Genomic DNA, 24,713 nt, shown 5'->3' on the forward strand with positions numbered 1-24,713 from the left:
TTTTTTCTGTACTGTAGCATCCCACGTCTGCACACTACACCCTGTGCACATGTGTGTTTGTTTATGGGGCTGTTGTCCGTTTAATGTTTGCAGGCGAACACATATGCCCTGCGACATGGAGCATATCCAGTTTAAAACAGGGCTCTGCTTGTTTATGTGCAGCAGAAATATTTACAACCAGAACCAACCGTGTTTCACACACAAATCTGGGCAGATTTTCACGGTCCCCTGAAAACATAAGGTCGCATACGTGCGCTGACCTTTAAGGAGCCCGTATTCAGTTCTAAATTCAGTGGCTGTGGCTCGACACATTCCTTTATAAGCGGCCTTAACCAAATGTGTATCATATCACCCATAAATTATGCCAGGTTAAGTCTGTTTTTTGAGCAGCGAGGACATGCGTTAAGCCGTACCACATAAAGTTTCATGAGCTGGTTTCACACTTTGACAGAGGGGAAATACGAGACATCGCAGATACACACACTCACACACCAGTATGAAAATGCGGGGGGGGGGGGGGGTTCAGCATCAGAGAGTGCATGCTTTGATGGTTTATCCATGAGAATCTTTTACACTTTGTCGCAGAGGATGGTTCACGTGGGAAATGTTGCTCTGTGTGTGAGTCTGAACCTTAGTATTCGCTCTCCCCAGACGAGCTGCTAGGAACTTTCCAGCTGTTTGTGACAGCTGTGTGCATGACGAGAGGTTCAGAAAAAAAAATACAAGAAAGAAAAAGAGGAACGAATCAAAGAAAGTAAGAAATGAAAGACAAGAAGATTGCAGAGCTGACAGAGATTAGAGTTCCAAGGAAATCTGAGAGCTTCGTGTGTGTGTGTGTGTGTGCGTGCGTGCGTGCGTGCGTGCGTGCGTGTGTGTGTGTGTGTGTGTGTGTGTGTGTGTGTGTGTGTGTGTGCGCGTGTGTATGTGCGTGTGTGTGTGCACACTCCTCGGGCAGGGTGATTGTGGTTTACCACAGAAGTGACACCTGATGAAGCTGGTGGGAGTTTTAAAACCTGTTATTTAACTAAAAATGAAAACAGTGTACGAGTACGAGTAAAAGCAGAGAGATATTACTGACTAAATGCACTGCACTGCACATCTTTTAGATGTTGATGGTATCTGTGGTCATTGATTTATTCTCCAACAGGACAGTGATGCCAAACACAGAGCTATCTTCAGCAAAAACAAGAAAAATTAGTTCTGTAGCAGATGGTCTGGCCCTCACTGAGCCCTGGTCTCAGCGTGATGCGGTCAGTCTGGGATTGTGAGCTCTCCAACTTTAACACACTCACCAAATACCTTCAAAAGCTGTGCAAGTGTACCAAAGACAAGTGGCACTTGTTTAAAGGCAAAGGGTGTAGTTTTTTTTTTTTTTTTTCATTTTTACAGCACTTTTCTGAAGGACTATTGATAAATGCAGAGTGATAAGGATTATTTTTTTAAAACAAAATATCACAGGACTGTGTTCAAAGGAAATCATTACATGGCATCTTAAAATTATGGATCTTGCTGGCAAGTAACTTATCAAACACACTTTAAAGGCTGATTCTGTTCATAACATTTATGGACAGAGATTCAAGGCACTGCCAAGTGGCATGGGCTTTTTGGTTTGGTGGCCTCAGGATCACCTCTCTTTTGGAGGATGATGTGGTTCTTTTGGCTGGATTACGTGGCGAGTCTACGCTCTCAGTTTTTCAGCCAAGTGTGAAGCGGCAGGAATGAGAACCACCTCCCCAAGTCTGGTTCTCAGCTGGAAAAGGTTTCAGTTGCAACTCCGTGAGTTGCCCCAAGTGCAGGGGTCTAAGTATCTACATTCCAACCCTCACCTATGGCCACAAGACGTGAGTAATGACCTACAGAATGAGACTGTGGATACAAATGGTGGAAATGAGCTTCTTCCGAAGGCTGTGTGGGCTCTCCTGTAGAGATAAGGTAAGGAGCTCGGGGAGAGGCTCAGAGGAGAGTGGCTACTCCTCCATTTGAAGGAGCCAGTTGAGGTTGTTTGGTCATCTGACTAGGATACCTCCTGGACACTTCCTAATTTAGGTGTTTCAGGTATGTCCTACCACGAAGCAACCCCATTGTAGACCCAGGGCACACTGGAGAGATTATCTCAGCCTGCTCGGGAATGCCTTTGGCTCCCCCCACAGGATGAGCTGGAGGAGCTGGCAGCAAGAGGGAGGTCTGGGCATCTCTGCTTAGGTTGCTCCCTCCAAGACCCAGACCCGGATAAGCAGCAGAAAACGGATGGATTGATAGCAAAGCAAACTCTCCTCCTTTTTGACTACAGTGGGAATCATAATTTTAAAAATGAGCTTTTTGTCATATCGAGCACAACTTTAAACCAGTGGCTTAATTCCCAAAATCATCTGGAAACTATTTATTGAAGCCAAAGAGCAAGTGAGATGAAGAGTTATATGATCCCTTAGACTTCCATACAACTGGAAATCTTTTTGCAGCCAGTGGAGTCGCCCCCTGCTGGTCATTAAAAAGACTGCAGCTGTAAGACAACCTGGAAGCTACGTCAATCTTTATGTCTGGAAATGAGTAATTGCACTTATTGTGGCTACTTCCTCCTATTTATAGTCTTAATTCTAAGTAGGGCTAACTGACTTCTTATTAATTAACTTGAATCAATGAGTTAGTGGCATTTTAAAGTTATGACAAGTTAAGGCTGAGCATTTACTGTATAACCATTTTAAACCAGGCAGGTTTCTAATGTGAGCCATGGACTGAGGCCCTTTTCGTAAGGCAGTAAAGATGATAAATGTGCTACAGTGAAGAAGAAACTACAGTCTAATACAAATATTTGAATTTACTTTTTGACTCCAAATATTTTTCCTGATTAGCGCAGCATTTAATGGTTTTTCTTCTTAAAAACACTTGTGTGTGGACTACAGCAAACCTCAGCGAGTCATAGCCGCTGCAGCGTAAACCAGCAGAGTTGTGTCTGCCTGATGTCTCAGCTGTCGTTTAAGTGCATGTATGATAAAAACTGTTTCCTCTATACGGCTCCACAAGGACCCTTCTTAAGCGAGCACAAGCTTGACATGTGTTCTTACACACACACGCATAGACACACACTCGTACATGTGCTCACACAGTCACTCACATTCTGTGGCCATGCACCGAAAGCCACGGTGGATTTATGTGAGCAGCCGTTTCCAAAAGATCTATTATTTCCATATGGTTCTTATACTCTCGCACACTGGCCAAAGCAGCATGGGGAGTGCTTGTGTGAGTTTTTCTCCATAACAGCATAGCGTGTTTGTGCTTACCTCTGTGATGTCAAGTTAATTCTTCCCTTCTTTATTAGCTGCTTGTCCTCAACTTTTCCTCACTCCACCCTTACTTCCCCCAGGGACTAGGAGAGAAACAGCCCTCTGTGTAATCTGTTGTCTTTCACATCAGTTCAGTTTGCGGCATTAATTGTTTTACCTCTCTCTCTCTCCGTCTGCTTTGGTGTTTCTGTCCTGCAGGTGTGCCGAGGAGGTGCGCTGGACTCCAGGGCGGAGCAGTGTGCGGCCTTTAACACCAATGAGTTCATAGGTCGATTGTACAACTGGGAACCTTTCACTGAGGGTGAGAACTGAGTCAACACACATGGTAGTTTAGTGGTGAGCTGCACAGTGCATCAATGTTATAAAAGGCTTATTGGGGGAATTAAATGGTATGATGGGGGAGGCGGGGTTGGGGGGGAATGTGTGTTTGAGTGAGTTAAATATGTCTCTGGTATGAGTGTGTCCCGGCTGACCTGCGCTGCTTGCCCAGCCCACCGCAATCCCTGCTCTCTGTCGTTTGAGCAGGCCAACATCTGCATGCAGCTTCGAGGGTGGTGAGAGTCAATAGAAACAGAGAATGACTGGAACCCAATCTGCTTTGATTCTTTGCACCGAACACTTTCCCTCCTCTGTTTTTCTTCTCATTTGTCCAACATCTCCCTTTCTCCCCTCCTCTCCTGCCAAGTTTCTCCTCCCAACTCTGACTAAGCACACGGATTCCTACTGGGTGAGATAAAGAAGGAGAAAGAAGGACGGGGAGAGGGAGGTGAGAGGTGATGGGATGCGAGTGTTTTGTCACATGACCGCTGGGAGCAAACGGAGACAACGTGGCTTGCGTGCGTGTGCGTGCGTGCGTGTCTTTGTTTCTTCACACAGAAGTGTGCAGCTCCGTGTGTTTGTTTACTCTTTGGTTAAGTGTGCAAAGGTTCGCAGCAGTGGAGCTTGTCTTTGTTTTCCAATGCTGGAGGCAAAGAAAGAGAAAAGGCTCAGCGGATATTTGAGGAATTTGAACGAATAGGAAGGGTGAATATTGCTTGCATGGAGCTGAGGGAATCGAGGAGGGAAAGAGAAGAGAGAAACACAGCTGTGGGATGATATCAACAGTATTTGTCATTAGAATTAGAAATATGTGCTTGAGCCTGTGTGTATTTGTGCTATTAACATATTGGCAAGAGTGCTTGTGCTCTAGATGAATAGCTTAATGGATCTCAGATAAAACAGAAACAGGAGGGGAGAAAGCGTTTGCTCATTCGTGTTTGTGTGTCCGTCTGTCTTTGCACTTGTGATTACTGGATGAGCTGGATGAACTCCTTTGACCCACACAGACACTGGGGGAAGCACAGACCCAGTAACAGTAGATCAGCAACACCACCCGGCCTGCACACAAGTACATTAGTTTGACAAATTTTGTCAAAAAGAAATACACAGTTAGCACACTAGTCCAAATATAGACAGCACACACAGCTGAGAACGTCGAGTCAGTAGAGTTTATTCATTAAAGCGGAGCACGACACGCGATCGATACAGTAAAAGTTAAAGTAGCTCCAGTTAATAGATTATTTAATGGAGCCGATGAAAGCAGTTCAAAGAGTTCTCCCACTGAGTGTTTTATCAACTTCCAGCCCACTATCTTGATTTTCCATCCTGTTTAAGTTTGCTGTTATCACTCTTGTTTTTGGTCGCAGCAGGAAGCTGTTTTTAATCTTAAAGCTCCATAAACCGACTGTTTATGGAGCTGCTGAATACTGTGGAGCAGTCGTGGAATCAAAATAGGCTGCATGCACTTTTGATTGAGCAAGGACCCCTATGGCCAAAAGAAACTTCTTTTCAAGCTGGGGTCATTTAAATTTGGAGATCCATCTCTGTTCTGGGACCTCGCCATGCTTTCATGTGCGTAGCTGGGGTGGAGGTGGCTTGCAAGGTGGCTTGCAGGTTCTAAAGTACACTACATGGACAGCCCCTAATCTTGCCACAACTGTATAAAATCAAGCACCTAGCTACTCAGTCTGCTTTTACAAACATCTGTGAACAAACGGGTTGTTTCTTAAGAGCTCACTTGATGCGAGTGTGATATTGTAATAGGATGCCACCCTCACCACAAGCCAGTTTGTGAAATTTCTTCCCTCCCAGATATTCCATAATCAGCTGTAAGTGGTATTATTGAAGAGCGAAAGCATTTAGAAACCACAGCAGAGGGGCAAACCACGTAAAGTGCTGAGGCGTAGAGCGTGTAAAAGTCACCAGCGCTCTGACTCAGTAACTCCAGCGCTCCAAACCTCCTCTGGCATTAACATCAGCACAGAAATTATATGGGTTTCCATGCCTCAATAGCTCCTGTAGGTGTAATTTGTAGGCAGCCCAGTGCTTTTGGCCATATAGCGTAACTGTAGGCAGGCTAAAATAATTAAATAGCATGGCAGGTATGACATTTACCAATGGGATGCATGGAAGGTGTGCAGATCCCATCACTTGGCATGTTGATAAATGTATACTTTGTTGAGAAAGTATGAATTTAGTGCTTTTGCTCTGACTTTCTCTTGAAACAATAAACCTCTTGAAAGGCCCGCAGACAGGAGCGGGTGGGCATGGATAAAAATCCTCCTCAGTGAACCTATTGCAGTGTTGGAAAAACCCTAAATCGGTGTGAAATGAAAAAGTAACACAGTAAAGCATACTGTCTGAGCATAGTTTAAAAAGATAATTATGAGTTTTTGTCTGTTATTTGTAACACTCATACTTGCATACTTACTTGTACTTGCAGCCAGAAAAAATAAGCCCATGAATGGCTTCAGATCATTTTTTCCCATTACCTGAGGGAAAGGTCAGAGAGTGTGTTTCAGCTGAATGCCTTGTGTTTCCCAGGGGAATACAACATGTCAGCCATGAAGGCTGTTTAAGATTTCAGTCAGACTTCGGGAAGTTTGAGGCGGATCTACAGATTAATTCTGTGTGTTTGCACCAGAAGTCATCGGCGGGGTATCAGCTGGAGTCAAACTGTCTGCATAAACACACGGGAGCTTTCCTTTTACCCACTACCAGGTTTCTGTGCGTTTGTGAAACGGGATTGGGGGGGGGGGAGATATCGCTGCATCCTGAATTGAGCTGCTGTGTGTCCTTGCCCTCTGCTTCACTTTGGGTTGTTTTAAACTGATGTGTCCTTGAGGTCTGCTGAGAAGAGGAGAGGGCTGGATAAGGGGGGGGGGACAAAAGGGCAACCTCTGGTAGGGGGGAGTTTATGGGAAAATAGTCAAAAACACTCACCAAAGTCCAAGCTTTGGCTGCACTATGCTGCTGTGCTGTGGGGGGCAGATGCTGTAGCCAGGTGACGTCACACTCGATCAGCACCGGAGATGATCCTTTCCCACTCCGCTAAGTAAACTCTATCACATTGTTTACTTCAGTCTGGTTCCATTGGCCACAGCCCAGATTTTCATATCTGGCTTCCTATCAACACGCTGGAGGCTGCGATGGAGTGCTTGAGTGTGTTTGAACACTGACTGCTGCATGTCATTTTTCTCCAGCTGCTCTCATCTGTTTAAAGCTCTGTAGCACTGCATACATTTCCAGTCAGTATTTATGTTACGCGGTGCAGTCAGCTTGTGAACGTTTTCGCCTCCAAGGTGACGAGCTCTGTTATGTTTGTTCTTCGGAGTGGCGCGGCCTCGGGTTTAGAAGTGTACGTTTAAACAGTAAAGCTGCCACCGTGGTTATAAGCCACGCAAGCGATGGGCCCTGACTAATTTCCTGCTACACGCTCGGCTCTGGTTAGCAGCGATTCTATAGATTTGTAAGCGCTGCACGTGCAGGTGTTGTTTTACTTGAATATTTCCTTTTTTCAGGCCTCATCCCCTCTGTGCACACCCAGCCTCCTCTCTTCCTGTCCCACTGCCTCTCTCTTTCTCTCTCCCCGTTGGAGTTTGTTTAGATGAAGCGATAGCGGGGAAGTATATTTAGGCACCATATATTCCACTGTCTGAACACTAAGCTCAGACAGGGAGCGAGAGTTAGAGCGACAGTGGAAGAGAATGAGAGGCAAAGACGAGTAGGAAGAAACAAATGGAAGATAAAGGCTAAATTTAAAGAAGACAGTTTGGAGCTGAGACGCGCTCGAGCGTGGCTTAAGGAGACGGAGAATGAGGGAGGTGATGAGGAAGGCAGAGAGAGCATGTGTGGCGACACGTATCCCGCTTTTAGCTCCCCCTCTCTTTTCTGTCACTGTCTCCAGTCTAATCTCTCAAAGATAACTATGACAGAGAGATGGAGAGAATGAGGGTGGAGGGAGAGAGGGTGGGAACGCTGCCTCTCTTTTTCCATCTCTTTCTCTCTCTCTCATTCTTTCTAAATATGTACCATATATCTTCTCATATCTCTCTGCAGTCATCAGATGGTAAACAAGGGGCACACCGAGGCTGAAAAAAGGACGGTTTTGCACAGTTTGATGCAATTTGATTGTTTTCTACCACCTTATGTCAACAGCAAACTTTTCTGATATATTGAAATCAGAATAAATTACAATTACAGCAAGACAATTAAAGGCTAGCCTTAAGAAATTAGTTCCAGGAATGAAAAGTATATAATATACAGTAGTATACTTCTTATTTATATAATATATAAGAACTATATTATACTATTCATCTATTTTTCAAATGTGCTGGTTTGAATATTTGTTAATGGCTGGTTATAAATAAGCTTTTTTCCCATTGGCATTAGATAGTTTCCATTCATCTAGTCTAGATCACATTGTCCTCAATGCGACATATGTCTGCAATAAGTTTTCCCCACTTGAAGCATCTCCTCCAACTCTGCCTAAGACCACATGATGTCCTCCATCATGTGGTCTTAGGCCTGCCCCTCTCTCGATTTCCAACAGGGATCCATCTCGGGACACGATGAAATATTTTTGTACATGATAAAGTGTTTTATTTTGTCCTGTTTTCACTGAGAATTAATACAGTTTCTCTGGAAACTCTGCTGAGTCCCTTCATCGCTAAATCTGTTGCTGTTTAGTCTCTACATCTTTAGTCCCTTGAAAAATTGTTTAAATTCCTCGAACTCCATGTTTACCTGTGTTGAAGGACTGCTGCTACAGTATCACAGTGTATTTATAAGCAAACTTATGCGCAATCTCCTGCCTTGTGTCTGTATAAAACTGTTAAAACATCAAGTCTAGCTCAACTGTTTTGCTTTAATGCCCTCCTCACCACTTCCACCCACTTAGCGAGAGGAAATTCACTCCTTAACGCTGGAAACATGTGTTCCCTTTGTGGAAACATAAAAACCACAGATCTCGATCTGCACGTCAGCCCAAGCTTGAAATGACATTTTAACAGTCTACTTTAACTTGCCCTTATCTTCCAAGTGGAGGTTATTCATTAATATTTTTAACGACTTCTCATCTATGATATGGTTTTCACCCCATGTTTCTCTCAGTCTGTGCAGTGATCATTGCAAAATGTGATCCCGGAGCCTCGGTTCCTTTAACAGGAACTACCACGAAGGTTTTGAGTACTTCGGCAGGTGTTTGTCCTTTCTGAACTCGACGGCCTTGCAGTCGTGCCAGATGCAGTCATGAAACTGTACAGGTGTGCAGCTGACATTAAAGGTTGAGTTTAAAGATAGCTGCTCTCTGGGCCATCGGGACTGAGTAAACGATGGTAGAGGTAAGAGGGCCACGTGGCCGTTCCCTCAACCCCAGTTATCACACATTTGTCACACATTCTTTTTCAGTTTAATGCTTTTGTAAGTCACTTTTGAGTGATCTGGTGTACGGTGTCACAGCTGCTTTGATCCCGGCACAAGATAGCTTAGTTTCCTGCTTGTGTGACACCTGGCTGAGCAATGTGGTACTCTGAGAGATTTGAGGACCCTGAAAGCATATGGATTTCCTTTGAATGTGTGTCATACGACACTCTTTGAATCCTCACAAGGTGAAAGCAGGGCGTTGGTATTTGACCTTTACCCTTTGTTCTCCGTTATCTCCTATGAACCTCATGACTTCGAAGGTGATGGAAAGCTCGGTTTACTTTCTGCTGATGTCATGACTCGGAGTGGAAATTTTTCCATTCTGCAACAGTGTAACCATTTTGCAGCACTGCTGTATTATCACAAACAACATTTGGTTGCATCATAAGATTAACGCAGGCTTTTGAAAATTCTTTTAAGAAGAAAATTATTTATCTGTATGCTGTTTTGACTGCTCCAGGCAAAGTGGCACAGTGTTCATATATGTACAGAATTTAATGGTTTTTACAGTTTCAGAAGACGAGAATTTTCCCCTTTAACCTCGAGCCCCTCCCTCCTCTCTTCAGCTACCTCTTCTTCTCATGGAGTGAGCTCATGTCATTAGCCCTGTTTCAAACAAACATGATCACAGGCCTGTACATTCACATACCCCTACAGCTTCTTCTTAAATAAACTGCCAAACAGTGGACCCAATCACCAGCCCTTCCTCTGTGTCTTGCTCTTCATTTTAAATGAAGATCTTAACCTTTTGGGAAACAGACCCATACTCTTTCTCCTAGGACTATGATGAGAAGTTGTAGGCTACATCATACATTTGAGGAAACCAGCAACTAACTTTGTCTGGAGTTTGGTTGTGGGTGACTGTTTTATTCCTTGGTGTTTTACATGCTGAATTACAGTAACTCTGAGTCTTTCATAAAATACAGGTTACTTACACACCCTGCAGTCTGAAAAAGCATCATGTTTAGGGACGAATGGAGGACTGAAGACGGTCTGCTGATGTTGTGCTCATGCCATGCCCTCAAATATATTAGTTCTTTTTCTTCAAAAAAAGCTCCTTATTTTCTTCACATTTTCCTTTTACCACTCTGCCCTGTGTAGTTTTCTGTATTCTCCACACTATTTATCTTCCCTATCCTCTCTGCACTGAATGACTTTCATTTTCTCTTTTACCTTGAAGAGGTGCCCTTTTTCTTCAGTTCTTCGACTCTGTGTTTCCACGCACACTTCGCCCTGCTGCGTGCATCCTTTGGGTCGCACTCATAAATCTTGCCTTTTTCAAGCTTAAGATTACACCTCTTTTTTGCGTATGTATCCGCTGGGAAGGTGCAGCCATGAACAGCGGGGAAATAGCTGATCACTCTCCCTCTCAGGGGTTACATGGTCTGGCCTTAGTTTCCTGACCACATGGAAAGACGTTCATCCTTCCAGCTGTTTCTTCTCCGTGGTTGTCAGAGAGAGAAAAAAACTCTGCGCACACACACATACACACACACACACACACACACACACACACACACACACACACACAGAGTTAAGAAAAACATACATGCTGTCTAGTGACCCTGCTGCCCTGTGTTTCTGTGTTACAGTTGGGGCAGACAAGCAGTGCGAGCTGACCTGCAGACCCGCTGGCTATCGTTTCTACGTCCGTCAGTCAGAGCGTGTCAGAGACGGGACGCCCTGCTTCAATGTTAGCACCAATGATGTGTGTGTGGAAGGACAATGTCTGGTGAGTGGTTTCAAATGTGTGTGCGAGATTTCTTGTTTCACGTGTCTGAGTCCAAGTGTCTCCTGTCTCGAAGAGGTTGACAAAGCCCAGAATCTGGCTGTCTCAGTCTCACGTCTGGAAGCTGATTTAAACTGGCATTCAGAGTCAGGCTCTTTTTACGGCCCTTCTCGGGGCCTCTTTTCTTTGCATCTTTCCCTCTTTCTCTCATTTGCACTTTCACTCTCTGATTTTACCCTCGTTCCACCCTTCTGCTCCTGGCAGGAATCTAGCGAGCATCAGTTACCAATTTAAATAAGCAACGTTGAAATAAACACTGGCAATGGATGCGAAATGTCAACAAGATTGGACCCGTTTTTCTCCATCCCCACCCCTTCTCTAACATCTCAATTGTTTCCCAGCCACATTTCCTTCATTGTCCGACCCATCACTCACATCTTTTCAACTCCTTCTCCTGTCAGACGGAGGGCTGTGACGGGGTGCTGGGCTCCGGCTCTGTGATTGACAAATGTGGAGTGTGTGGTGGGCGGGAAACATCCTGTCGAAAGGTGACGGGAAGCTTCCACAATACCACGGTTCCTCTTGGTTACCACAAGATCCTGGACATCCCACCCGGAGCCACATTCATCAACATCACCGAGAGACGAGCGAGCCCTAACTACCTGGGTAAGCTGAGTTGCACACGCACACATTCGGTTTAGGGTTTCTTGAATAATGCTGGCCTACAGCTCCAGTAAAAGTGAAATACTGGCGAGGATAGTGAAGATTTGGGAATGAGATTTGGCCCGTGATCGTGTGTGTGCTGGCTTTGACTGAGACCTGAGATTTTTGTGGTCTCACAGACTCTAAGCTAGCATTGTTAGAGCTCATAAAGAATCAGTCAAGTGTGTAGATTTCTGTGTGTGCGTGTGTTTCTTGTCAGCCTCCTTTTTGTTCACCACACAGCACTCCAGGGTCTGTGTTTGTCTTTTTTGGGAATGTGTTTGAGCATATGGGGGGATTTTCTAAGAAGTCACCAGACTAAACAAGGTCCTAATAAGAAAAGAAAAATTCACCCCAGTTCTTCTGACATTCCCACTCCCTCCTCCCTTTTTCCAGCCATGAGGAGTGGAACAGGAGCTTCCGTGGTGAACGGACGTTGGGCTGTGGACCCCCCAGGGGAGTATCAAGCAGGGGGCACTACCTTCACCTACACCAGGCCTAGAGCACAGGCGGAGGGGGAGGAAGCAAAGGGCGAGTCCCTCTGGGCACCAGGACCCACAAAGACACAGCTACAGCTATATGTAAGTTCTGAAAGAACACATGGACCAGCACTACAAAATTACGATTTACTCAGAGAAACATGTATACGTACAGAATATTTCTCTAATATATCTTCATGTCACTGTTTTGTGCCCGAAGCTGTGTTCTTCTGCTCTGTGTCAAGATCCTCCAAGGAGACGGAATTATTTTAGTATTATGGCAGGATAAAGAAGGATATACTAAAGCTTATCCTGAGCCACCTGAAACTATCCAAGGCTTAATAATAACAGCGCTAACCTCGGGCTAAAATCTTATTAAAGATCAGGAGTCATGTGTAGCTTCACATCCAGTAACATCAGGATCAGAGGAGGTAAAGAAAATAGCTCTGGTTTGATCTCCCCAAGAATCACCAGCATTTTTAAGGTTTAGCGGGATACAAAAAGTAAGATATAAAAAGATTAAAACGCTGTCACCATGGCAGCGGCACTGTGATGCCGTGTAGCTCATTGCATGCTTGTTAGATGGATTAAGAATATGTGCTCCCTCTAGATCCTTGCCAGTGTTGCAAAATAAATATATAAATTAATCAACTTTTTGGCACACCCTGTAGATTTGAGTTAACACACAGACCACAAACTAAAATGCCTCACTCCAGGAACTTTTTTTTTTCCTCCACTCACAAGGGCACTCCAAGTAGAGGGGGAGAAAGGCCCCAAATGTCCTCTTTTTTTTAAGTCACAGGTTGTATCCCTGTTTTAAATACACCTTCCAATATTAGGAAAAATAGTCAGTGGTGTCTTAGGCAGTAAGGCACTGAGGGACCTGTCCAAAGGGAGGCCATGGAGTGGCACTGAAACCACTCCATGTTTTCTATATTGTGCTATATTATTATAGATAATGTTACACAGAATTAATAAAGTCATTAAATCATCTGCTTTTACAAAATTAAGGTAAGTGCATGACTGATTATAATCCAGTAATTGTAATCCAATAATACGATACATTTAATTTTGTATAATACTTATATTTAAATAAGCAATACTTACCTAAGTAATAGGTCTAAATGTTTGTTTCACCATTTGTTAAATAGCTATTCAATATTAAATGTTTTACAGTCACAGAGAGCTCCCTTTCCATGTAACACATCTTTATTAAGGCCCTGCACATGAGCATGAAAACTTACCTTACATTTTTAACTTCATATTTCCTGCCACCTCATTGTAAAAAAAAAAAAATCCCAGAAATGCCTCTGACAGCACTCGATTTTCCATCACAAGGCCAGCTGTTTGACTTTAGGACCCAGGTGGTAATTTAGTATTTTGGAAATGAATCCTGTGCTCTTGAATGAAGGGGGTTAAGGAAAAGCCAACTAGAGCCAACTGAGCAACTAGACAGCAAAGCATACTCTAGCACGGAGACTGAAAGCTAGGGGAAACAGCTCTGACTCTTTTCAAAAGCAGCCAAATCAAATGTCTCGCACCCCTAAAACTCAGACATTTAGATCTTGTTTGTTTAACACAGATAAAACACCAAAAGGTTAAATGACGTGGGTGTATTAATGGTGATACAGCAGCTATATATTTAAATCTGAACTTTTCAGTTAATCTCTAAATCATCCTTCTAGGAATTAGGTGTCAGAGTTTGTTTTATTGTTGTTTTTTTAAAGAAAGCATATTTTGACTCTTAGCTCTTCCAGATGAATTTCACTCTGCAAGCAGATGTGACGCCGCCAAACTAAAGCAGTGACTGAAGGCCCTCAGGATCAGTTGCAAAGTATAGCAGATCAAAATGTTTTTGAAATGAGACCCCTGCTGATTAAGTCTAAATGACCTTGACTAGATTATATCTCATATATAAGACTGTAGGATTATGTAGGGGGTGGGTTCTTGAGCATGATATCAAGCTCCTGCCAGTTCATTCTGACCTCTGACCTGTAACAAGAACATTTCTCTGTGGGAATCAATAATGCGATTTTCAGGCATTTTTTTTCACCCTCTTCTTTGGCTCCATTTTGTTCTTTAGATAATCTTCCACAAGGACAACCCAGGCATTGACTATGAGTATTACATTCCGGTTGAGAAAAAAGAGGGAGAGACCGAGAGGCTAATGGAGAGAGAGCGGGAGACGCCCAGAGAGGCACCCAGGGAGAGACCAAGGGAGCGAGAGCCAGCGAGGGCACCCCTTCGCAGTAAGTCTATGACACCCCGGCTTTCTGACCTCCTCTCTTCTGTTTGACAACCATATTTTCTCTATGCTGTGTACAGTAGCCTAGATGGCAGCTTTCCCAGCAGTCATGTGCAGCACATAGCTGAACCGTGTCAATGTGGAGCTCTCCAGACTCATTCTTTCCAAGTTACTAAAGGAAACATCACTGTAATGCAGATTCTGGGAGAATGACTGACGTCTTTATGGTTTATGATGGGTGCGGTTGTGGGCCAAATGGGAGGGATTATTTCACGAGTGTGTTTGTGTGTGTTTGTGTGTATTTGTGTGCGTAGATGACCTAGATGGGAGGCTATCTGATCCATATGTTGGCTGTCATGAGATGCTGACCTCGTCATGACATCATTAATGTTTTCATCTTATTTCCATCATTTCAACATGTTTTTCGACTTTCGCCGCTCTTAATAACGCCTCTTGTGTGTTTCCCAGTCACGTTCTCCTTTATATTTGAGCTTTAATGTCCATCTTTGTTGGCATTCTCTCACAGGTCCTCTCACCGTCTCAGTTGAAGACCCTGTTCCTGCTCCTCCTCCCAATTCAGTCCATTCTTACCCTTCCTCCTCCTCGTCCTCCTCCTCTGTGTTTTCGCTCCCAACTTCGAACCAGTGGACACCTGAGCGGTCACGCCCACGAGGATCTGCGCCCAATAGGAATGCTCGGATCCCCCCTCGCACCGACCTGCCACTGGACACCCTGCCGCCATTTGTGTGGAAGAGAAGTGGCCTCACCGAGTGTTCTGCATCCTGTGGCAAAGGTAAGACTTCTGATTGTGGGACTTCATACGTGTTACACCCCAAAAATTCTCTCATCTGCTTAATTACTTTGGATGAGGTGGTGTCTCCCTCCTCTGGTTGTTGGAAGCAAGTACAAGAATCTGTCCATCTCTTTCTCTCTCTTAAGGTACTCAGAATAGACTCATCGTATGTGTGAGCCGTGATACAGACGAGGAGGTCTCAGAGAGCAAGTGTGACTCTGCAGCCAAACCTGTTCCTGAGGAGGAGCCTTGTAACACACACCCCTGCCCTCCATTGTGAGCAACCTATACATAAACTTATTCATATACAGGTTATATAGAAAATTAATTTCTATATTGCATTTTTTATACATTGAATCTTATTTAACAGCTTATTTTTAAAATGATATTCATTTATCTTGGCTTGAAAGCATAGATTTTTTATTTTACTTGAACATAGGGACATTTTATGCATATTTTTGCATACAAAAAGTAGTAGTAGCTACATGGCAGTTAATTTGTTTGGGTTGGCTGTATTTTGTGCCATGCTTAAGAGTTACTGTGAAGAATTAAAGATAATTCCACAAACTGTATAACATAATTATGAATGGAAACTAACTGCTTACAAAAGTCTCTTTGCTTGAATGACTTGTAAATGTTTTTAAGTGGATCCTGTCTCCTCTGTCACAGCTGGGAGGCAAGTTCGTGGTCGGAGTGCAGTGTATCCTGCGGCCCGGGTGTCCAGCAGAGGCAGCTTCAGTGCAGGCAGAGCTTTGGCGATCGCTCCACCATGGTTCACCCCCAGCGCTGCGCCGACCTCACCCAGCCAGTGCTAACACAGCCCTGCCAGCTCCGCCTCTGCTCCCACTGGGAGGTCAGCTCTAACTGGAGCCAGGTGAGTCCACAACACATGTATGCAGCTAGCAACAGCCTCTGTTCTTGTCTGGAAACAACAGACCCTCTCACATTGTCAGCAAGCGGGACACTTGTATAGTATAGTGTCTCAACAAGACACTATCATTCATTTCAAAAAGCTATAATTAATACTACAAAAAAAGATATAATTGGGAAGAAAAAGAAGATTTGTTTCGTGGTTTGTCTGCATATTCTCATGTTTGTCCTGTTTCTGCCTCAGTGCTCGGTGGACTGCGGAGTAGGGAAGAGAACAAGGAGTGTGCGCTGTGTCAGCGATCAAGGTGACGTGGTGAACGAGAAGGAGTGCAGCTCCAGGGCCCGTCCACAGGGAAGTGAGGAGTGCAACATGGGTCCCTGTGTGACCAACTGGTACTTTACAGACTGGTTAAAGACTGTAAGTAATGCACACGCATTTCAGCTTTCAAAAACTTTTCAGCTTTAAAAAAAAAAACAGTTGAAAACACATCTATTTAGACAGGCAGTATTTTTAATATCCTTGTAAAGCACCTTGTATTAGATTCTTATCTTAAAAGGTGCTATATAAATGAATTTTACTTATGTACTCACAGCAACAAAAGAATAAAACATGCATTTAGCATCGGTCCTCAACATGTTCCCTGACTTTGTGTGCTCAGTGTTCAGCGCAGTGTGGCCCTGGGGTGCAAAAGAGAGAAGTGGTGTGTCTGACCAGAGGAGGAGTCAGAGAGGGTGGAGAAGGAGGAGACTGTGTTGGGGACAAACCAGCAGAGATGAAGGCATGTAACGGAGGCCCCTGTGTGCCAGTAGCTATGTGGTATAGCAGCCCCTGGACACAGGTAGGAGAGTGGTGTCTAAAGACTTATTTTGTGTTGTGAGTTTGGGTCTCACAACAGTTTGGGTGTTTTGTGTCCTATAGCTGCTTTATTCTTGATTAGGGTTGGGTATGTCACTGATTTGTGGTCTTTTTTCCAGTGTAACGTCCCATGCGGGGATGGAACTCAGCGACGAGACATCATTTGTGTCCAGAAGATGGGGAACGATTTTACTGTTGTTCCAGACGCTGAGTGCGCTAAGCTGGACAAGCCTGCATCAGTCCAGCAGTGCAAGATGGGAGCATGTCAGGCACAGTGGTTCACCACAGAGTGGAGCGCGGTGAGAGATGAAAGGACAATGAAGAGATATTTTTTAAAAATCAGAGATTTGTGGAGATTATATTTATACTGTTGGCCTGCCTGCGTTTTTGTTCTCAGTGCTCAAAGTCTTGTGGAAAGGGCTTACAGATGAGGGAAGTTCGATGTCTAACACCAGAGAAGAAGCACAGCCATGAATGCGACTCCAGCACCAAACCAGTCCAGGAACAAATCTGCAACACAATACCCTGCAGCCCACAAGTCTCAGGTCGGTGCGTGTGTCAACAAAACTGTGATCAAGTGTGTTTTGATCTCCCTGCCAACCTCTCTGTCCTTCTGTCTGCTCACAGATGAAAACTGCAGAGACGTACGTCAACAGTGTGAGTTGGTGGTGCAAGCCAGACTCTGCGTCTACACCTACTACAAGAAAGTCTGCTGTGCCTCCTGTGTTCAGAGTGCTCAGCGTGCCAAGAGACACTGACCAGCCAATGGCAGACAGCCCCTGTGCGCAAGTAGTGGAGGATTAGGTCAAAAGGGCTAATCACTCCAGAAATGACAAGTCTGTAGAAATGAGCAGCCCAGAGTAGACACGTGAAGGCGTTTGGATGACATTTAGCTTTTTTGTCCTAAATCTTAACATAAAACACTGTGAAAGTTCCTCTTATCAGTACCAGTCGCTTAAACCTGCACCTTCCTCTGAGTTTGCTTCAATATACTATGTGTGTTAGCTTTAACAGTTTGCTGATTTCCCACACACAGTTTAATTGAATTTCATTGTCCTTATTTTCACTCTCGGAGACTCATTTCTGTGACTTACAGGTTGTAAAGAAAGGAGGACACAGCTGTGTTTCAGCAGCAAATTTAACAATTTAAAGATTCCTCCTAATCTACGGGATCTTCAAGCAGACATGCATACCACTAATTACGTGCTAAACGAATGATTACCATGTGTGCTAAGATCTACTGGAATAGATCTGTTATCAAGTGCCCCACTGAGCTACAGTGGAAAAAACCCTCCCAGACTAGAAGGATTTTATTTACATATTTTATCTATTTTTTTTCTCTTTGCCAAAAATATTTCCTCAAGTGTCCTCTCAGTATTTGGACAGATGAACCAAAGGATTGGGGTGGGCATAAGAGTTAGTGACCAAATATAACAGGGTGGGAAGACAGAGATGAGACTCTTCCCGAACAAGAAGGTCAGCTGACATGGGACAGTCACAACAAAGGTTGCCCACAAAGAAATTTTTGTTTAAATTCAAACCTAGCTATAAAGATTTGTAATTGCAAATGTTTTTTTTTTGTTTCTTTGTTTGTTTTTTTAATTTTATAAATATATATCAAAGAACAAACTGACAGGACAGCTGTTGCTGTAGAATTGTCTTCTTGACCAAGAACCAAGCGTATCATATCACATTGTTAGTCTCACTTCCCAACTATGCATTAGGCATACTCAAGATATTATGTAAACCTTAACTTGCCACTAAAATATAAACAGCAGGGCATTACTTAAGCAAGAGTAGTGTTGACAGTAGGACGCTGACAGTCCTAAAGGACCAGCTTCAGCCCGCTGGTTTCGCTCCACTCTCCCTTTAAGCCAACTTTCTTCTGATTGGCTGCCGCGTGCAAACACAAGCATGAACAGCAGGTGGGTGGGACTTCACCTGCTGTGTGCCTACAATGAACATATTAAGGATATCTCCTTCCAATGACCTCATACAGAGCAGAGAGTAAAAAATCTGCCTTAAATCAATGTTTAGACCATTCTGAAGCCTCAGGGTTTTGACTGAATTAATCTTTTTTTTTTAATTATTTGTTAGCTATGTATAATATTAGCATCCATTTTAGCATTTGCTGCTTTCTTTGGTCAGTCATTGGTGGTTTTGTACTTTTCATGACATTTCCTTTCGGTACAAACCAGAAGGACATTCAGAGTGTGCATCCTCTGTCAACTGATTTCTTTATTTTTAACAGTTATAAATAAAGTGACCTAAATTCTCCCCAAAATTTGACAAGTTCTTAACAATATCATAAAGTCAGCTTCATAGTTTCTGCATAATCTTGCTGAACAAAAGCCAGTGATCATATATGTTTAATAGACAATACAGAAGGTGGCCTTTAACCAATAGTAATTACTAAATGATTGATTTTGCAATTGTTATGATTAAGCTATTAAAAATATCTTTATGTCATTACCTTTTTGGGAGGGAATGTTGAATCTGTCTAGTGAAATCAGGTGAAGTCATAATAGGAAACCTTAAGGGGACTGAAAAAGTTGCTTTCTTACATGTAGGCTTCTAGATATGATGGGATCATAAGCAATGATCCTGCTTTAACCTGAAACATAAATAATGCATATCGAAGTGGCAGCCTCTGTATATGTGTGTGTGTACTGTTTAATGCTCTTTCTCTGGCCTTGATTGTTTTTAATTTGCTCCCATTTTCTTTTTCACCTCCCACTCTGACATATACTGACACCCAGTCAAGGGTGGAGAGTCTGTATATTTGTGAGATATGTTTTAATGTCTATAATTTCTCTGAAGATAGTCGGTGCTTATGTTTATAACTGAGTAGAGTTATCAGAAGTGTTGTTATAGAATCCATTTATTCACATCTAACTGTCACATAACTATTTTATGTTGCATTTGAAGAAAGAATCGTTTTTGCTCTTAAATTGCGTGTGTGTGTGTGTGTGTGTGTGTGTGTGTGTGTGTGTGTGTGTGTGTGTGTGTGTGTGTGTGTGTGGTTGTGAGTTTTGCATATGTGGCTTTGAATGTGTCATTCTTGTCTCTTATCCCTTGTAGTAGAAATTAGATTTTATATATAAACATAAAAAGGATAGTAATTTATCTATTATCTAAAGAACATGTAATTTATTTGCTGTTTTGAGGAGCTGTAGCAATTTTTTTGTTACCACAAGAGATTATCAGATTGTTATTTTCAGTATACAGACAATTTTATGATGCAAAAACAGGAAACAGCGTGGAGGAGTTATTATCTTGAAGCTTCATTTTAAATAAAACGGAAATTACAGAGAAATCAAGGCGTGTGTGTTTCTTTTTGGTCCACTGAACAAGGGTGAATTTGCCACTTTTGTCCAAACAGTGGCGCTATTGAGTCTCTTACACAACTTAGTCAGGCCTAGCTGTCTTCCACAGTGAGTCATCTATGGATAAAGAAAGGTTTTTTTATAAAATGTATGCTGTGGTCGAAATATTGAATGAACACGAGTGTTTTATTTCACTTTTCACCCTAGATGAGTCTTAAATTCCAATTTTTGTGTAATGACAATAATAATAATAAACATCTGACCAACATAACACAAATGACACTCTAATCATATATGTGCTGTAGTACAATTAGTATTACAAGGCAGAAAAATCATGGAAACACACAAAGATTATTATTTACATATTTATTTATTATACTCTTTATAAAATCTTGAGTGAGTGTGTGTGTGTGTAATGTGATGTTTCAGATAGGAAGTGTCTTTAAGGAAACCCTGCCAAGGTCAGCTGCTGTCTGAGATGAAAATCTAGGAGTGGACGAGCTTGTGTAATGAGTAGGACTATCAATAAGGCAAAATCAAACCAGGAACGAAGAGAGTGGATGCTAAAAACTATAGGACCTTCATTAAACTTAAATATCGCTTAAGCCGGTGTAGTTTCCTGATTCCGTATCAGCAATTCTGGAAATGTCAGCCCGAGTAACTTCTAATAATTTCAGAACTTTTTGGTGGAGAAGTGATAATTTCACATAGAAATTTGTGATGTAAATGTATACTTTTACCTCCCATGGACGATATAATGGGCTCGGACCCCATTTTGGCTTCAGCACTGCCTCAGTTCTTCAATACATAGATTCAACCAGGCAGTGGAAACAATTTGGTCCATATTTACATGGTCGCATCATACACGCTGCAGATTTGTTGGCCGCACATCCATAATGTGAATCTCCCATTCTACCTCATCTTAAAGATACTCTATTGGATTGAGATTGGTGACTGTGGAGGAAATTTTAGTGAAACTAACTGTCATGTTCAAAAAACCGGTTTGAGATGATCTGAGTTTTGTGACATGGCGTGTTATCTTGCTGGAAGCATAAATCAGAAGGTGGCTACATTGTGGTAATTAAGGGACGGACACAACAGCAGGCAGGCTGTGGCATTTAAACGATGCTCAGTTGGTACCAAAGTACCTAAAATGTGCCATGAAAATATTCTCCATGCCATTACACCACCACCAGTAGTCTGAACTGGCATGATGAATCCATGCTTTTATGTTGTTTATGTCAAATTCTCACCTTGTGATCCAAATGTCACAACAGAAACCAAGACTGATCAGAGAAGGCAACATTTTCCTAGTCTCCTCTTGTCAAGTTTTCCGTGTGAATTGTAGCCTCAGTTTCCTGTTCTTCACTGACAAGAGCATCCACTGTGCTCTTCTGTAGTAGCCATTTCAATTTGACTAACTAAAATGTTCACTACATGCCAGAAAAGGTATTTAGTCGCTGCCATGTAGATGCTGATTAAATATTTGTGTTAACCAACAGTGGAACGGGCGCACCTAACAAACTGGCTGGTGATTGTATGTTTTAAATTGTGGAATGTAAACTCCCTCAGATTGACCATGCCCCCAGTTCCCACTAATTTAGGGGGGAAGTGTTCTCTATGTCCTCCAACATAGCTAAAGATTTTCCAATCCAGTGGTACTGGAACAGTTTGGAGCAGTTTTCAAACAAGTGCAAGGTAGAGCATTCATAATGCTTTAGCTCAACTATGAAGGAACAGAGGCAAAATCAGGATGTACTCTCTTCTTCTCATTCTTTTTCTTTTTGCAAGGAAGACCTATGAGTTCCAGAGGGCTACAGCCCTTTACACCGGGGTTTTCATGCAAGCCTGCGTGGGCGGGGTATATATGTTGGATGAATGTGGCTCACAGAGGGCACGATGCAAGACAGGCAGATGGTGACCTTTGGGAGTAAATTACCATGAACCTTATGACTCTGTTCCCTCAATCTCTCTCTCCTTTAAAGGGTCCGGGCATGCACACTGGCTTTCAATTCAAAGATGTGAATAAGGAGCGTGCTGTTATCGATAACTCTGGAAGTTTGGGGTTTTGGGGGATATCACAGTTAAATAGCCCAGTGTCTGCCGGTTTTCCAAAATACAGGCTGTAAAGTAGGCCAACTCCAACCTCGAGCTATTTCTCTTCCCTCTGTCACACATTTCACTCTGTGTGGGTGTGAGCGTGAATTTCGGGCTCGGGCGTGAACAGCTGTAGTAGTCGTGACTGCGTGCTCGACGACGGCGGCGCGCTTCGGCTTCACGTCAAGAAGCTTCGTTTCAGCACCAAGGCCAGGGCTCGCGGCGAGAACAATAGGCGGCTCCGCGCACAGAGTTGGCTAGGCATCGTCTTTAAAGCGGTCACCTGGAACTAGTCGCTAAGATAACACGGCGCTAAAAATGCTAAAACAATCTTTTTGTTTTAAATACTGAACACACATCCACAAGTTATTGAGTAAAGCTTGAAAAGATTACCGAGACGTTTAATCTGGATTTATATTTTTATTTTTCGTGTGTGTACGAGAGGATTGTTATTGACCGTCCCCGCGGCTGACGTCACGCGCTAGCAACCGCTTTGGAGATAGGAGGGGGAGGGGGAGACAGAGAGTAGAGAGACACCGGTAGCTTTAGGACGTTAAAAGCCATAGAACCGTCGGACGGGCCGGTCGCTACAAGAAACAGAAAATAGTAAGAGCAGCTCCCCATTAACGGTTAGAACAATAACGACAAGGCTGAAAGATCCCGTTACGAGTGACCGATCAAGTTTCAACAGTTTTAAGCTAGCCAAATTCTAGAAGCTGCTTTGTCCATTATCACTTTGTTATAATATAACAGGACTTGAGAGTGGTGAAAGTGATAACTCTGGATTTGTAAACCCTGAGAGGTTGGGACTAAGTGCAGAAAGCGGTGGTGTTCGAGCTCACCTGCTGCCAGGACTTCTTCTCCGTCACTTCCACACCCGAAGACCGGGAACACCGGGATTTTTTGTGGATTTTTTTTGTTTGTTTTTTGTTTTTGTAAAAACACAAGGCGAATCTATAGTATTACACACCGAGGAGAGAGGAGGAGGATAAACACAAACACACACACAGCACGGCAGGCACAAAGAGCGGGGAGCATCCAGAGAGGGGAAGAAGGCGGACCGCACGGAGAGATAGAGCGCGGTGTGAGGACAACAACCCGACTGAGCATCCCTCTTTAATTTCTGATCTGCTCAGGAAACACTCTGCACGGCCGTACAGTACAAACGGTAAGAGCTTTGACGTGTGCAGCCTGTATATTCCCACGTCTTGTTTTGTTATGACGAGAGTATTATATATATAAATATATTTATATATATGTGTGTGCGTGTGTGTGTGTGTACATTGAGGAGGGGGGGGGTGGGTGGGTGATCGGACAAAGAGCAAGGGAGCCCCATGACATCCGTGTGTATGCTGTAACCTACAGCTGGCTAAACAAAGAAACCGCTCTATTGCAATGTTTTATCCCCAGTCACACTGTTTCCTCTTCTTTTTTTTATGTGTAGCGGATCCTGAACGCCGTTTATCCACGGAAAGGTAACGCATCTGCATACATATTTTCTTTTCATATATTTTTAATTGGAGCAAAAAGTGCTATTATTGTTTTTTGATTGGCTAATTAACATTTGCATAATTGTTTTACCGGAAGCAACTGGGGCCCTTTGTCATCAGCGTGGGCACTAAATACACAAATTATCTATAGTTTCTTTTTCTTTAACGTAATGGATGCATGTATTTTATTATTAAATATATTCATGAAGACATTTGATCTGGAATTTATAATCTTTTTACAAAATTACAATTGCAATTTGGCTAATACTATAACACATGTGATAAATGTTTTATAGGGTAAAATAACCAAGGAAAGTATCCTACTGTAATATAAATCTGTGAAAATGAATTATTATTATATAAATAAATATTCTAAGGATAATAATAGTTATTTTTCAATTGTTTTCTTTTCCTCTCCCATGTTTCTGGCTATGTCCCAAAGACTCCTCCAGCATCAGTCGCTCCTCTCCAGGGATAGCTGCTCCCGATCTGTTTGCCCCTGAGCCCTGCAGTACCCAGTTGTCCTCTCCACTTTGTCCCGATGAAGGAGGCTGATGCCATCAAGTTGTTTGTGGGGCAGATTCCCCGTAATCTGGAGGAGAAGGACCTCAAGCCTATCTTTGAGCAGTTCGGCAAGATCTATGAGCTAACTGTGATTAAGGACAAATACACTGGCATGCACAAAGGTAGGATCTGCCTTCGTAACCCAGAGTTAAAAAGATGCCTCCGGTGCTTGATAGATGTGCGACACAGAGGCAGATAGATGAGTGAAAATATTTCTGCGTGTATGTCACATGTATCCATGGAAACTGTCACAGTGCCTTCGTGTCTTCATTTTGAGTTCAGGCATGAGATCCCGAAGACGAGCAAGCAAACTCAGTTACTGCCCGTACACTGCGAGCGAACTCGCTGTTTTGCAGCAGCATGCTTCATAAAACAATCGGGTGCCTAATGTATTTAAAAATTTACTCCAATTTGTAAAGCTTGTGCTCCACAGGCGGAAAAAGAATGTGATAAAAAGTTTTATAATATATGATAAAGAGTGGAAATAAGGATCTCCTGATAGATGCCATGAATGAAAAATAACTTTCTACTGTAGCAAA

General features: G+C 43.1%; 2 protein-coding genes across 2 annotated transcripts in view; both read left to right on the forward strand.

Annotated features, from left to right (window-relative positions):
• The window catches only part of adamtsl4 (ADAMTS-like 4), a 35,919-nt gene extending 17,534 nt beyond the window's left edge, over positions 1-18,385 (forward strand). Inside the window, exons 5-17 of the mRNA XM_080896681.1 lie at positions 3,480-3,582; positions 10,616-10,755; positions 11,214-11,418; positions 11,851-12,035; positions 14,017-14,182; positions 14,705-14,971; positions 15,118-15,247; positions 15,641-15,845; positions 16,086-16,259; positions 16,501-16,680; positions 16,817-16,996; positions 17,095-17,242; positions 17,325-18,385. Of these exons, the coding sequence (XP_080752807.1) occupies positions 3,480-3,582; positions 10,616-10,755; positions 11,214-11,418; positions 11,851-12,035; positions 14,017-14,182; positions 14,705-14,971; positions 15,118-15,247; positions 15,641-15,845; positions 16,086-16,259; positions 16,501-16,680; positions 16,817-16,996; positions 17,095-17,242; positions 17,325-17,455 (2,214 nt within the window). The 3' untranslated portion in view covers positions 17,456-18,385. The remainder of the gene's footprint in view (positions 1-3,479; positions 3,583-10,615; positions 10,756-11,213; positions 11,419-11,850; positions 12,036-14,016; positions 14,183-14,704; positions 14,972-15,117; positions 15,248-15,640; positions 15,846-16,085; positions 16,260-16,500; positions 16,681-16,816; positions 16,997-17,094; positions 17,243-17,324) is intronic.
• A 4,209-nt stretch (positions 18,386-22,594) lies between these two features.
• Positions 22,595-24,713, forward strand: part of celf3b (cugbp, Elav-like family member 3b) — a 33,159-nt gene continuing 31,040 nt past the window's right edge. Inside the window, exons 1-3 of the mRNA XM_080895685.1 lie at positions 22,595-23,288; positions 23,565-23,595; positions 24,053-24,296. Of these exons, the coding sequence (XP_080751811.1) occupies positions 24,152-24,296 (145 nt within the window). The 5' untranslated portion in view covers positions 22,595-23,288; positions 23,565-23,595; positions 24,053-24,151. The remainder of the gene's footprint in view (positions 23,289-23,564; positions 23,596-24,052; positions 24,297-24,713) is intronic.

Source organism: Rhamphochromis sp. 'chilingali' (genome assembly GCF_963969265.1).
Source record: "Rhamphochromis sp. 'chilingali' genome assembly, chromosome: 11".
NCBI classification, from domain to species: Eukaryota; Metazoa; Chordata; class Actinopteri; order Cichliformes; family Cichlidae; genus Rhamphochromis; species Rhamphochromis sp. 'chilingali'.